This window comes from Bos taurus, chromosome 16 (genome assembly GCF_002263795.3).
Source record: "Bos taurus isolate L1 Dominette 01449 registration number 42190680 breed Hereford chromosome 16, ARS-UCD2.0, whole genome shotgun sequence".
Classification (NCBI taxonomy): Eukaryota; Metazoa; Chordata; class Mammalia; order Artiodactyla; family Bovidae; genus Bos; species Bos taurus.
In genome coordinates this window covers 41,602,307-41,617,214 of record NC_037343.1, presented here as the reverse complement: position 1 = coordinate 41,617,214, position 14,908 = coordinate 41,602,307, and the positions used below count along the sequence as shown (strand labels likewise).

General features: G+C 46.6%; 1 protein-coding gene across 1 annotated transcript in view; it reads left to right on the top strand.

The window, feature by feature from the left end:
• The window catches only part of TNFRSF8 (TNF receptor superfamily member 8), an 86,140-nt gene that overhangs the window by 20,905 nt on the left and 50,327 nt on the right, over nucleotides 1-14,908 (top strand). Inside the window, exon 3 of the mRNA XM_002694054.6 lies at nucleotides 6,826-6,942. Coding sequence (XP_002694100.2) covers nucleotides 6,826-6,942 — 117 coding nt within the window. The remainder of the gene's footprint in view (nucleotides 1-6,825; nucleotides 6,943-14,908) is intronic.

The following is a 14,908-nucleotide window of genomic DNA, read 5'->3' as shown; positions in this document are numbered from 1 at the left end:
AGAATCTTCTACCCACTCCAGTATTCTTGCCTGGGAAATCCCATGGACAGAGGAGCCTGGCAGCTTACAGTCCAGGGGGTGGCAAAGAGTCAGACATGACTGCGCAACTAAACAACAACGCTTAGATGCTCGCTGCACGTGTACTGGTCTGGGGCCTCAGGTGTGTTGCATCATCTTATCAGCTCCTCATGGTTATCCTTTACTGTTGCCATTTTGCAAATGAGGGTGGGGATGCTGGAAGGTTAAGCAAGTTGCCCAAGGTCACAGAGATAGAAAACAAGGGAGCTGACTGCGGCCAGATCCCAGGGTTTTGTGAACCCCAAAGCCTGGGCCATCAACACCCCCTGACCACCCCTCATTTCCAGGCCTACAAGCCCTTTGCAGGCCTCATCTTTCCTGCTCTGGGAGCACGTTTGTCCAGGGCTGCCAGGACTACAGCTCTCTCGGGGGCAAATCTCCCTGCCCAGAGCTCACTTCCTGGAAGGCTTGCACCATGCCCCCCCCCTCAACACCCTATCCCCAGCACAGTGATGGGCATAAAAGGTAGATGACAGGCACCATCAGGAAATCCTTCTGGAACAGAGATGAGCCTGTTTGCCCCACTCTGCAGATAAGTCTAAAGGTCACAAGGTCATAAAACATTCCCATCCTCTGTGGTTATCACAAGTCCCAAAGCATATCCAGTGGCCTTAGCTAGGTGGAGTCATGAGATGAAGTTCAGCCATGGTCTCTGATATCTGGGAACAGGGACTCATGGGGGAGGAAAGATATTCATTGTTATGTCAGCAGAGGGCATGAGGGGCAACTGCACCTACACTCTGAGGACAGCAGGCTTACACTCCATCCAGTGCAGGACAGGAAGTGGGCAGGGGTCTGCGGGACAGGTAGAGGGGCCAGCATTGCTGTCTGGAGGATGGTGACAGGCCATGGTGCCCAAGATGACCAAGGCTGTGTGCCCTGAGCTGGCAGTAACCCTGCTCAGTCTGTTCCCTGTGGGCTCTTTGCCACACCAAGAGGGCAGACTCAACCTGTGCTCAGGCCACCCAAGGACAGAGAGAAACGTTGTGGGAAAGAATCTGATATTTTTTATTTCTAAAAAATGATTGTAAGAAATCATTGTAGCAGAAAAGTAGAACTCTACTGGACTTTCTTGCCTTTATTTTATGGTTCAGTGTTGTTTTGGAACATACATAACAAGTGGGACCCCTTGCTTTTTAGTACTTGGAACTTCACCCACATAGCCACAGATGAGGGGTCGCATATGGCCGGTCAGCCACACAGCCACCCACCCATGTACATGCTATCGTTTCACCCACTCACTAACCTGTCCATCCCTTCCTCTTCTTGTCTCCTTCCTCCTATCCTCCCCCTTCCTATTTTTGCTGCCACCTATCCCACATACATCTACCCATCTGTCTCAGTCTGCTCAGGCTGCCATAACAAAATACTGCAGACTGGGGACTTAACAACAGACATATTTTCTCATAGTTCTGGAGGTTCTTAAGTCCAAGATCAAGGTTCCAGCAGGGTTTGGTTTTGTTTCTGGTGAGAAATCTCTTCTTTGCTTGCAGACAGATACTGTCTCATGGCAGAGAGGGAGGGAGGGAGATCTCTTCCCCTTCTTACAAGGCCACCAATCCTATCTGATCAGGGCCCCACCGTGTTGACCTCATTTAACCTTCATTACCTCCTAAAAACCCAATCTCTAAATATTGAGTTGGCCAAAAAGTTCATTTGGGTTTTTCCACAACATTGTCAGAAAAACCCAAATGACCTTTTTGGCCAACTCAGTACATTGGGGGGTTAGAGATTCAGATACTGATTGGGGGGTTAGAGATTCAGATATGTACTGGGGGAGTACACAGTTCAGTCCATAGCACTGGACACCCTCCGCATCCATCCCTGATCTATCTCCCCACCTTCTCCCATCCCCCTTTTATCCACTCTTGCACCCACATCCATCCAACAGTTATTTATTGTTCGTTCTTACACTGATGTCACTTATCACCTTTCCAGCTTTTTCTCTCTTGGCCTTTCTACAGGAACTGCTCTGCTTGGTGTCCTCTGAACCTACTGTATGCTTTCAAGTTCTGGGCCATTGTACATGCCTGTCTGCACCCAGGACGCCCTCCCCGCTACCTCTAGTCTGCCCTCCTGGCACCCTTCCCTCCACAAAGCCTTCCCCACCAGCCCAGGTTATGTGGCCGGCTGTACACCACATCTTCCCAGGGGAGCAGAGGTCAACGTTCCAGGGTGGTGTGGCTCACAGGGCTCTGATTTTCCATAAGACCCACAATCCCAGCTGCAGGGAGAAAGACAGACGCTTCCTTTCCATGCCCTTCATTCCCTTTGGCACCAGCCTGGCTGGGCTTTGATGAGGAGTGAGTGGAAAGAGCGGGTGATGTCCCAGTCCCTGGCTCCCTCTACTTAGATGCTGTGGAGGGAAGAGGGGTGCTCCCTCTCCCCACATATTCCCTCTCTGAGGCCCAGTGACTGGGGTGACTGAGCACCTGATGCTGGTGTGGTGGGCGGGGCATTTTGCTGGAGTTTTATTGACCTTGTGCTTCCGGGCATGCAAGAGAGGAAAAATGAAAAACCCACAAAAACCCCTTCCTCTGTCTCTCGGGGAAATTTCTGACATTTTGCCCGCCGCCTGCAGTCTGCACTCAGCTGTGTATGGGGGCAGCTTGGTGGAGGAAGGAAGCAGGGAGACCTTTGAGACTGAGAAACGATGTCGTCAGGTCTCTCCTCCCACCCAGGCCTGTTATGCTCTTTTTAGCATCCTCGACAGTTGATCCCCAGCCCTCTGCTTACACACTCCCCAGTGGCAGGGAGGTTATTCACTTGATTCATAATAACAGCCACAGTTATCACTGGTGAAGCATGTTCTGTGCCAGTGCTGAGCCCGGTAACCATCTGAGCTCACTGAGCCCCGATAGGAAACCCAAAGAGGAAACTTGCACGTGGCGGGGGAGGCAGGGTTCAGGGATTTGCCCATGGTCACATGCTGGTAACTGGCTCAGGCGGGGTCATATAGCTGACTAACTAGAACCCTGAGCTCTTCCCTCCTATTTGGCACTGACCCTGAGGCATTCACTGAGGGGAGGAGGCAGCGTAGGAGTTGGCCAAGGCCAAGGCCAAGGTGGGGAGAGGGTGCGCTCTGGTTAGAGGACAGAGAATATGCCAAATCCTGGAGTGAGCGAGAATGGGCATTCAGAAACTGGGAGGGGGGCTTCCCTGGTGGCTCATTTGTAAAGAATCCACCTGCCAGTGCAGGAGACACAGGTTCCATCCCTGATCCAGGAAGATCCCACAGGCCATAGAGCAACTAAACCCCTGCACCACAAATACTGAGCTTGTGCTCTAGAGCCCGGGAGCTGCAGCAACTGAAGCCTGAATGCTCTAAAGCCCATGCTCCACAAGAGAAGCCACTGCAATGAGAGGCCCATGCACCGCAACTTGAGCCTAGTTCCCGCTTGCTGCAACTAGAGAAAAGCCTGAGCAGCAACAAGAACCAACACAGCACGAAAATAAATAAATAAAATCATTAAAAAAACAACTTGGAGGGGCTGAAAAACTGAAGAGCCCATGTGGGGGCTACCCGCTTCCTATTCTGCATCTTGCTTTCTGGATCTCTCCCCTTTTGTGCCCAGGCTAACCTCTTCATAGGAGGCGCCTCCCCAGGCTTGGGGGAGCGGGGACGATGTGAAGCCAGGCCTGGTGTTAGGCAGAGAGCAAGGTTTGTTTGGGGCTGGGTGGGTGAACCCCGTCTTGTCCTGGGGGAGCTGAGGATTTCTTCAAGGAGGAGGCAGCCTGCCCTCCCTACTCTGGCTGAGCTTGGCTGGCCCTCAGTCCCCTCCCCGTTTGGGCTTCTCCTTCAGGGCAATGGGGGGATGCCCGACAAACATCTTCCTGCTCCAGTTCCAAAGCACAAGAAAAAAGCATCTGATGGCTCAGATAAGGCCAGAGTCCACCTCTGCTCTGGTTCCCCAGCGACAGAACTGCCTTGGACCACTGCTAGCAGGGCAGGGAGTGGGGGAATGGGGGCGGTTCTCCAAGAAAGGCAATCTGTGGGCTGAAAAGTCATCCGAAATGTGTCTCTGCTGCACCAGGCAGTTAGCATCTGGGAGCCCTGAGAACACATTCCAGGGGACCTGACTTGGTTGGAACATGCAGGGGGTACTTCCTGGAGGAGGGGTCCTGAGGATGAGCAGGAGTCGACCAAGGTGGGGAGTGGGTATGCTCTGATTAAAGGACAGAGAATATGCCAAGGCCTGGAGTGGGCGGGGATGGGCATTCAAGATCTGGGAGGGGCTCCATTTAGCTTGTCAAGGGTGTAGTAGCTCAGTGGTAAAGAATCCACCTGCAATGTGGGAGACGTGCATTCGATCCCTGGGTTGAGAAGATTACCCTGGAGTAGGAAATGGCATCCCACTCCAGTATTCTTGCCTGGGAAATCCCATGGACAGAGGAGGCTGGTGGGCCACAGTCCATGGGGTCACGGAGCCTGACGTGACTTAGTGACTAAACAACAAGAGTGTGAAGGGGGCTGGGGGAGGGGAGGGCGGAGGGACTGGCAGCCCAGACTCAGCGAAAAGCGGTTCTCTGTGTGGGAGTTTCTGGGGCCAAAGCAGCTGCGGCCGGGGTTGCCTGACGCTGAGCCAGAAGTGAGAGGCGGTGACGGGAAAGGGAGGACAAACACTGAGAACATCTGGAGTCAGAAAAGCGCCGTTCAGAGACTGGGAGTGTCAGCACAGAGGGACACTTGGGAACCAGTTCTAAGAGCCAGAACAACGCCAGACGCTTTCTTAACCATTTGGTTTCTTTTTTTCAACTTATTTTTTAGTCGGAGGAAAATTGCTTTGCAATGCTGTGCTGTGTGCATGCGTGCTAAGTCGCTTCGGTCATGTCTGACTCTTTGTGACACCATTAGAAACCAAATGGTTGAGAAAATAGCCCTGGCATACATACACCGTGCGTGTGCCTGCTCAGTCACTCAGTCGTGTCCGACTGTTTGCAGCCTCCTGGACTGTAGCCGGCCAGGCTCCTCTGTCCATGGGGTTCTCCAGGCAAGAATACTGGAGTGAGTTGGCATTTTCTCCTCCAGGGGATCTTCCTGACCCAGGGATCAAACCCACATCTCTTACGTTTCCTGCATTGGCAGGCGTGTTCTTTACCACAGCACCACCTCGGAAGCCTTATGTTGGTTTCTGCCATGCTGCTGCTGCTGCTAAGTCGCTTCAGTCGTGTCCGACTCTGTGCGACCCCAAAGACGGCAGCCCACCAGGCTCCCCTGTCCCTGGGATTCTCCAGGCAAGAACACTGGAGTGGGTTGCCATTTCCTTGTCCAATGCATAAAAGTGAAAAGTCAAAGTGAAGTCGCTCAGTTGTGTCCGACTCTTAGCGACCCCGTGGACTGCAGCCCACCAGGCTCCTCTGTCCATGGGATTTCCCAGGCAAGAGTAGGTTTCTGCCATACAGCAGTGTAAATCAGCCATCAGCATATATATATATGTCCCCTCCCTCTTGAACCTCCCTCCCGCCCAGCCCCATCCCGCCCCTCTAGATCCTCAGAGCACAGGCTGATCTTCCTGAGGTACACAGCAGCATCCCACTAGCTGTTTTACACATGATAGCTTCCCTGGTGGCTCAGTGATAAAGAATCCACCTGCCAGTGCCGGAGACGCAAGAGACACAGGTTCGATCCCTGAGTCAGGAAGATCCCCTCGAGTAGTAAATGGCAAACTGCTCCAGTATTCCTATCTGGAAAATTCCATGGACAGAGAAGCCTGGCAGGCTACAGTCCAGAAGGTCGCAAAGAGTCGGACACGACTGAGCGACTGAGTGTGCACACACACGCAGGGTATGTATGTCAGTGCTGCTTTCTTAACCGTTTGATTTTGTATTCTAAAAGTGGTGCTCAGGGGAGAAGATCTAAGTGGAATATGGGAAAAGAAGAAACAAAGTGAATAAACACGCATCATTCTTCTGCTGCCTGAGCTCCAGAAGCTCCAGCATCATTTCTTCAGCCCCCGCGGCCTTTCTGATCTCTGTACCAGCCGCGTCTGTGCCCCCCGTAGGGCCTCTGCCCTGGCGGCTCCCTCTGCCTGGAATGCTGGGCACCCCCCCACCCCCACCCCCGCCTCCTTCAGTCCTCTGGGACTCAGCGGGGCCCCTCCTGCTGTCTCATGCTATCACTCCTTCCCCACTGCCTTCCTCTCTTGGAGCTCCTGTTCTGTGTTCTTCCAAGGCTGTCTCCACATTGGAAACCCACTTTCTTTAATTAAAAAAATTTTTTATTATTTTTTGGCTGCCCTAGGTGTTCGTTGCTACACTCGGGCTTTCTCTAGTTGCAGGGAGGAAGGGCTACTCTCTCGTTGCGGTGCGGGGGCTTCTTATTGCGGTGGCTTCTCTTGTGATGCAAGGCCTCTAGGTGCTTGGGCTTCAGTAGTTGTGGCACACGGCCTCAGTTGCCCCATGGCATGTGGGATATTCCCAGACCAGGGATCAAACCCATATCCCCTGCATTACAAGGCAGATTCTTAGCCACTGGACCACCAGGGAAGTCCCTAGTCTAGACTCTTTTGGTTGTAACAAACAGCAGCCTAACTCACTTAAGCCCAAACAAAAGAGAAATAATTGATTCAATAACAGAGGGGTCTGTGGTGCCATAATTCAGGTCTGAATGATGACCTCAGGAGTCCTTTTCTCTCTGTCGATGTCACCTCTTACTCACCTCCTTCTGAGGCAGGCCCTGCCCGTACCCCAGCAGCAATGACCCTCCAAGGTGACCTGACCAGGAGCATCTCTGCTTCTCTTCCCCAGGGTATTCCCCAAAGCAGCTGTGCCCAGAGGGGTCCCACCACTGCGAGAGGCAGTGTCTGCACGATTACTACTTGGACAGCAATGACCGCTGCACAGCTTGTGTGAGCTGTTCTGGAGGTAAGGGCTGCACCTCTCCTCCCTGGCTCCTTCCAGGGAGGCTGGGGGGCCTTGGGGGTGGGAGGGAGGCAGGGGAGGCGGAGGACCTGGAAGGTGGGAGGTGGCAAGAAACAAGATTTGGTGCTTGTCCTTTGAATCAGCCCCCTGGTGCTTCAGTTTACCTCTCTGCATCTATGAATTGATATCAGCTGTGATATTTTGCATCCATACTTTTTTTTTAATTGGAGGATAATTGCTTTACAATGTTGTGTTGTTTTCTGCCATTGCTGTTCTTCAGTCATTCACTCTTCTTGACCCCACAGACTGTAGCATGCCAGGCAGATCTGGCTTTCACCATCTCCTGGAGTTTGCTCAAACTCATGTCCATCGAGTCGGTGATGCCATCCTACCATCTCATCCTCTGTCGTCCCCTTCTCCTCCTGCCTTCAATCTTTCCAAGCATCAGGGTCTTTTCCAACGAGTCAGTTCTTTGCATGGGTGGCCAAAGTATTGGAGCTTAAGCTTCAGCATCGGTCCTTCCAATGAATGTTCAGGGTTGATTTCCTTTAGGATTGACTGGTTTGATCTCCTTGCAGTCTAAGGGACTCTCAAGAGTTCTCTATGGCCACAATTCAAAAGCATCAATTCTTCAGTGCTCAGTCTTCTTAATGTCTAACTCTCAAATCCATACATGACTACTGGAAAGATCATATCTTTGACTCTATGGACCTTTGCTGGCAAAGTGATCTCTCTGCTTTTTAATACGCCACCTAGGTTTATCATAGCTTTCCTTCCAAGGAGCAAAGGTCTTTGAATTTCATGGCCTCAGTCACCATCTACAATGAATTTGGAGCATAAGAAGGGAAAATCTTCACTGCTTCCACTTTTTCCCCTTCTATTTGCCATGAAGTGATAGGACCAGATGCCATGATCTTAGTTTTTTGAATGTTGGGTTTCAAGCCAGCTTTTTTGCTCCCTCATCAAGAGGCTTTTGAGTTCCTCTTCATTTTCTGCCATTAGGGTGGTTTCTGCCAGACAGCAGTGCAAATCAGCCATAAGTCTATACATATCCCCTCCCTCTAGAGCCTCCCTCCTGCCCTCCTGCATCCGTGCTTTTTAGAGACTTAATTATTGATACCATGTTTCCTCAATGGAGGGATGTACAGTTACATATTGTGTTGACTCTGCTAAACCCCAGGGGAATATTCTTTTCTTATCTCAGCTTTACAGTGAGAAAACCAAAGTTTAGGGAGGTTAAGGGCCTTTCCAAAATTACAATGCTCTGGTTAATGGGAGCGCTAGAGTTTCAGCTACTGGTTTGACACCAAGGGCTGTGTTCTTTCCCAAGACGACAGCGCTTCCAGGAGAACATTTTCAATAAGTGCTTTTATTGTTAGTTTCTTATTAAGGGTAGTGAGTGTGGTTTGTGTGCTATCTCATATTTGTTTGTTGGGTTTTTTTTTGGGGGGGGAGGATGGGGAAATTTGTTGAGATTTCTTCTGGCCTAATACATTTTTGTGGGCTTCCCTCGTGGCTCAGCAGTAAAGAATCCATCTGCCAATGCAGAAGACGTGGGTTCAGTCTCTGCATCAGAAAGATCCCCTGGAGAAGGAAATGGCAACCCATTCCAGTATTCTTGCCTGGGAAATCCCATGGACAGAGGAGCCTGGTGGGCTACAGTCCTTGGGGTCGTAAAGAGTAGGACACGACTGAGCAACTGAACAACAACAAATAAGTTTTCATACTGTCTAGTACGTTTAGTGTGTTTGGGGAGAAACGCGTATTCTGTTTGTTGTGTACAGAAGTCCACGTGTACCTGTCTGATCAAGCTTCTTAAGACTTATGTTCTTTTAATAAGATGCGTCCTCATTTATTTTGTCACTTTCACAAAGGTTGGTTTCTGAGACAGATGTGTTACAATCTGCCTCCCAATATGCTTGTTTTTCATCAGATTTTCATAGTGCTCTGTCTGTTTTTGCTTCATAAGTGTCAAAGCTATGTTATTAGGTACAGTGTGCATGAGTATCATATTATCCTCGTGGGTTGGACCCTTTATCAACATGAAATACACCTCTCTGTTTCTTATAATGTGTTTGCCTTAATTTCTGTTTGATATTAAGATTGCCATTCTTCGTTTATGTTACCATTTCTCTGATATAGCTTTACAGTTTTTAAAATTATTGACCTCATTTTATTAAACAACAGTTATATGCACCCATCATAAAAATTCAAGCAGGAACTTCCCTGGCGGTCAGGAGTTATGACTGCACTTCCAGTACAAGGTCATGGTTTCCATCCTTGGTTAGGAAACTAATATCCTTCATGCCATGGGTGTGACCAATAAACAAACAAAAACTCCCCCCAAAACAGGAAACAACATAAAAATTCAAGCAGTACACAAGAGCAAGGAAGAAAGCCAGTCAGCGGGTGACTGACACCTCTCTCCCTCTCTATAGAGAGAATGGGTTGGTTCGTAGCCAGACAAATTATACAAACACAGAAAGAAGGAATCTTCAAGAGGATGAGATCTTACTGCTTATGGAATGAAAATGATTATCTTTAACTTTATTCAAATATTTCAGAGGAGAAAGGAAAGGGAAGAAACTAGACTATCACAAGAGATATTACAAGGGTTTAAAAAAAAAACCCTCTGAAATTAACAGAAGAGGTTATGAAAATCAATAAGCGGTTAGGAATCATTGAAGGAATGACTGTCTCTTGTGGTAAAGTCATATTCTACTTGTTTCAATTTTGGGGTAGCAGAGAGTTGCTTGACTCCCTGTAGTGAAAATGAATAACTTGTTGGCCTCCGCATCCTCTTCCTGACTTTTATAGCTCACATTATTTTTGCTCTGCATAGTCTATGATGTTGATCTTCTTTTCTGTAGCCCTAAGTCCACGCTAGCTTTACTTTGTTATTTAAATTTATCCATTGTGCACGATGAGTCCATTTATCACAGCTTCTCATTCCTGAATTTTTCATTTTGATGTATCACTTGATTGGTTAGGTTTCACTGGCATGTGGACTTTTCAGGGATTCTTTTGCACCTTCCTTGACTTCTTTCATGTTTGAAAATATCTGTCTCTAAACTGGAATGACCACCTGGACAGGTATAATATTATCCTGGGATATATTTTCTCTAGAACTTGGTAGGATAGGTAGGATAGGTGTCTTCTTGTGGTAAATAGTGCTATGGAGGCATTGCCCTTAAAAATATGTGAGCTATTTTCAATTATCTTTTGATATTGATTTCTGATATAATTCCATAGCGATAAGAGAACAGACACCTTTAGACCATGAAATTTTTGCACCTTGTTTTATGTCTCTGGATATATTTCAGTGCCTCCTAGTTTATAGTCTATGGGAGCTCGAATAGAATTTATATCCTACTGTTGTGTGAAAATTGTATAAATCTTAATTATGTTTGAAGTGGTTCATGGTGCTTTTCAGGTCTACTATATCCTTCTATTTCTCTGTATAGTCATTCTATTAATTTTTGAGAGTTTGATATTGAAACTCCTTCTAAAAATCTTAATTAAAATCTACTTAAAAAGTATTTATAATATATAGTGGAACTATATAAAAGACAAAGACTCTTTGAAACACAATGTAAAAAAAATATTGCCGTGAAAGATTCTGCAGTCAGCTTTTTCCTCCCACCTTTGTAGGTGACTCCGAGAATCATTCTTTCTTTACTCTTAAGGATCAAAAACTTAGCCAGAATATGCCGTGATATTAATTGTTTGCAAACAATTCTTCCTGGTATCTGGTATGTCTTTTCTATCTGCAGATTTAGTTCTTCATTTCAGGGGAATTTACATAGATTTTTTATTTCTGCTCAAGAGATACATCTCAATGTTAACTTGACGGATGCCAGTTGTTCTTATGTTTGATTGTTTTGCTATTCCTCCTTGTCCATCATCTTCATCCATTGCATTAATGTCTGCCTTTTTACCTTGCATTCATTGGTGTTTTTTCCATCTTTTCTCTATGCCATTAACTCAATTATCCACCTGATCTTTTTTATTTCTTTCTGCCCAGGTATCATAGGGCCCCCAGGATACTGGTAGTCCACTTGCTGAATTTCTAATGATGGTGCTGTGCACCTCAGTTTATTTTCTTTTGCACTGCAGTCTTCCTTCTTATCTCATCCTTTCAAAAAAATCATCTTTTTTTTTTTTTAAAAAAAAAGCTCTTCCTTTCTTGAATTTATATTCTTATTGTGTCTTAGTTGCTCAGTTGTGTCCGACTGTTTGTGACCCTAAGGACTATAGCCTACCAGGCTCCTCTGTCTGTGGAATTTGCCAGAAAAGAATACTGGCGTGGGTTGCTATTTCCTTCTCCAGGGGATCTTCCTGACCCAGGGGTCAAACCCGGGTCTCCTGCATTGCAGGAAGATTCTTACTGTCTGAGCCACCAGAGAAGCTATATTCTTATCAAGTTCCTTGATAGTGTGACGCACTCCTGGGATTGCTTATTTGTTGTAGACTGGGTTCTTTGTCCTTGCAAACTATATTCCTATCTTTTTTAGCACTTCCTCTCTTTCTTGTCTTCTCTCCTCCCTCCCTTCTGTCGTCTTTCCTGCTATAGCACATTCACATAGTTGCCATGTTTTTCCTTCTTGCTCAAGCTTAGCCATGGCAGCAACTCTGTCCCTGACACAGTGTGAGGGATCTCTCCTGCACACCTGCCCCACCTCACTGGGCTCGTGTGTCCTCCCAGCTCAGAGCTTCAGCTGAGCTGTGTGTGCTTAGTTGCTCAGTCTTCTCTGACTCTTTATGACCCCATGAACTGTAGCTTGCCAGGCTCCTCTGTCCATGGAGTTTTATAGGCAAGAATGTTGGAGTAGGTTACCATTTCCTTCTCAGGGGATCTTCCTGACCCTGGGATCAAACCCGCATCTCCTGCATCACAGGTGGATTCTTTACTCTCTGAGCTATTGGGGAAGACTGAGAGTTAATTCTGGCTTTTTTTGGCTGCACTCTGTGACTTGCAGGATCTTAGCTCCCCAACCAGGGATTGAACCCAGGCCATTGCAGTGAAAGCACTGAGTCCTAACCACTGACCACTAGGGAATTCCTGAGGGTTACCTAAAAATAATCATGGTAAAATATACATAAAACTTCTTAGTTTAACCATTTAAAAGTATACTGTTGAACACTGCTGTATTTAAAATGGATAACTAACAAGGACCTATTGTATAGCACCTGGAACTCTGCTCAGTGTTATATGGCAGTCTGGATGGGAGGGGGGTTTTGGGGAGAATGGATACATGTATATGTATGGCTGAATCCCTTAGATGTTCTCCTGAAGCTATCATAACATTGTTAATCCGCTATACCCCAATACAAAAAAAAAAGTTTAAAAGGAAAAGAAAAGTGTACTCTTCAGCAGCATGAAGTACATTTGTATTTTTGGGTGGCCATCATCATCACCTAGCTCCAAAAATGTTTCATCTTCTGCAACTGAAACTCTGTCCCCATTAAATACCACATCACCCCCCAACCACAAGCCTTTGGCAACCACCATCCTACTCCCTGTCTCTATGAATTTGACTACTCTAGGCTGCTCATAGATGTGGAATCATACAATATTTATCCTTTGTGACTTATTTCACTTAGCGTAATGTCTTCAAGGTGCATCCACATTATGATATGTCAGAGTTCCCTTCCTTCCTAAGGCTGAATGATATTCCATTGGACATATCTGCCACATTTTGTTTAACTCTTGATGTCCACGGACATTTGGGCTGTTTCTGCCTTTTAGCTATTGTGAATATTGTTGCTATGATTTGTACAAGTATCTGTTCAAGTCCCTGCTCTCAGTTCTTTGGGGTCTACATTCAGCAGTGAAATTGCTGAATCATGTGGGAATTGTATGTTTAATTTCTTGAGGAATCTTGAGTGTTACTTTTGAAACTCATTTTAGGAGCTCCAAGGACCTTGGTGGGGGGTCAGAGAGCAGCCAGAGATAGGTATTGTCTGCTAGACAGGCAGGGGGTCTGCCTTCTCTTTTGTCAGAGTCTTGATCAGGCTCCTGCTGCATAGAAAGGGGTGTATCCACTCCTAGGGCTTCTGCTCATTCTTCCCACTTGGCCTGGTTCCTGGAATTGGCAAGTCTAGGCAGTCTTTTCCGCCTCTGCCCAGACCTGTGACATTAACGGGCAGGCAGCTACTCAAATAGTTTTGTTTTTTCTTTAGTTTTCCATGGATGTCTACTCACTGCCTTTAGTTGGCTTCTCCAGATTTTTGAAAATTGTCAGGATTTTATTCTCTCCTCAGTAAAGCTTCTGGGGTTCAAGTGAGAATGAGGGGCTATACCCGCATCATTGCAACAAGGAAGAGAAAGGAAAGTGTCCTGAAATGGTTTTAGGGGCCAGGTGTAGGGGAGGGGATTTTTTTGGTCATTGTTGCCCACATCCCATTGGCCAGAATGAAGTCACATGACCACCCATCCAGCCTCAAGGGAGGCTGGGAAATGTAGTCTTTCTCCAAGCCCATTTGAAACAGAAATTGGGAACACAGTCATTGTGCCCTAAGAGGATTCCTGGTCATAGCTATAATTTCCTTTTGTCTCTCAGAGGATATTAAGTGTATCTATTCCAAAGGCGTGTTCTGTTTTCTCTTTTATCTGTTTTCTTGAGTGTTAGTTCTGTTTGAGTGGGGCTCTTTTTTCTTGGTGCTGGTTTTCTTTGATTTTTGTTGACTTCAAACTCTGCACCTGTTATCTGATGACCTGGATAGGGATGGGAGGTGGGGAAGGTGGGGTGGTGGTGGAGGGTGAAACCTGCCTCCAAAGGCAGTGAAGGTGAGCGAGGTGCTGGGCAGGGTCTGCCAGAGGCTGCTCCTCTGGGTCTGCAGGGTCCCTTCCTCCCACCAGGGCTGATCAGCTCACCTCACCTGAGTCTCCTTGGGGAGATGCTTGGCTTCTTAGCTCTGTGGCATGAATGGATGAGGAGTGTGGGGTGAGGGACCTAGCTGGGTAATACTGTTGCATTGCTTGTCAGATTCCTTCCCTATTGCCCTGGCCATGCACCCACTTGGAGACAAGCACCAGAGCCTTTTCCAGCATAATCCTCTTGGGTATATTTTGGGCTGTGGTCTCCTTTTTCCATCTAACCCCATCTGCCTTCCTTGTTCCAGGAAGTCCTCATCATTTCTGGTTGACCGGGGATGCCCCTTCTTGTTTTCTCAGGGATATTTGCATTTATTATTATTTTTACCAGTGATTTTTTTTTTAAAGATAAAACTCATTATTTAAAGTGTATGGTGCTGTGGTTTTATATTCACAATGTGCAACCACTACCACTATTTCCAGAACATTCCCTCCCCCCAGAGAATTCCTTTGTGATAACCATAAATGGATTATATCTTTTCAAAATTGTGAATCACTATGTTGTATCCCTAAAACATATAATATTGTATATCAGCTTTATTTAAATAAAAAAAGAAACCCCTTAGCTCCTAATTCTCCCCTCCTTCCATCTCCTGGCAATCACTAATCAACTGTCTGTCTCGATGGATTTGCCTACTCTAGACATTCCATGTAACTGGAATCATGCGGTTTGTGGCTTTTAGTGTCTAGCTTCTTTCACTTTATGTAGTGTTTTCAAGGTTTATCCATTTGTAGTGTGTATCAGTACATCATTCCTTTTTTATGACTGAATAATATTTTATTATATGGCTATAGCACATTTTCTTTATCTGTGTATCAGTTGATGAATATCGAGTTGTTTCTACTTCTTGGCTAGTATGAATAATGTTAGTATGAACATCCACAGACAAGTTTTTGAATGGACATATGTTTTCAGTTGTCTTTGGTATGTATCTAGGAGTAGAATTGCTGGATCATATGATAAATCTATATTTAACTTCTTGAGGAATTGCCAGCCTTCTTTCCACAGCTCTGTCCTACTTTATATTCCCACTAGTATTCTAAAAGGATTCCAATTTCTCCATATCCTTACCCACTAGTGTCACTGTCTGA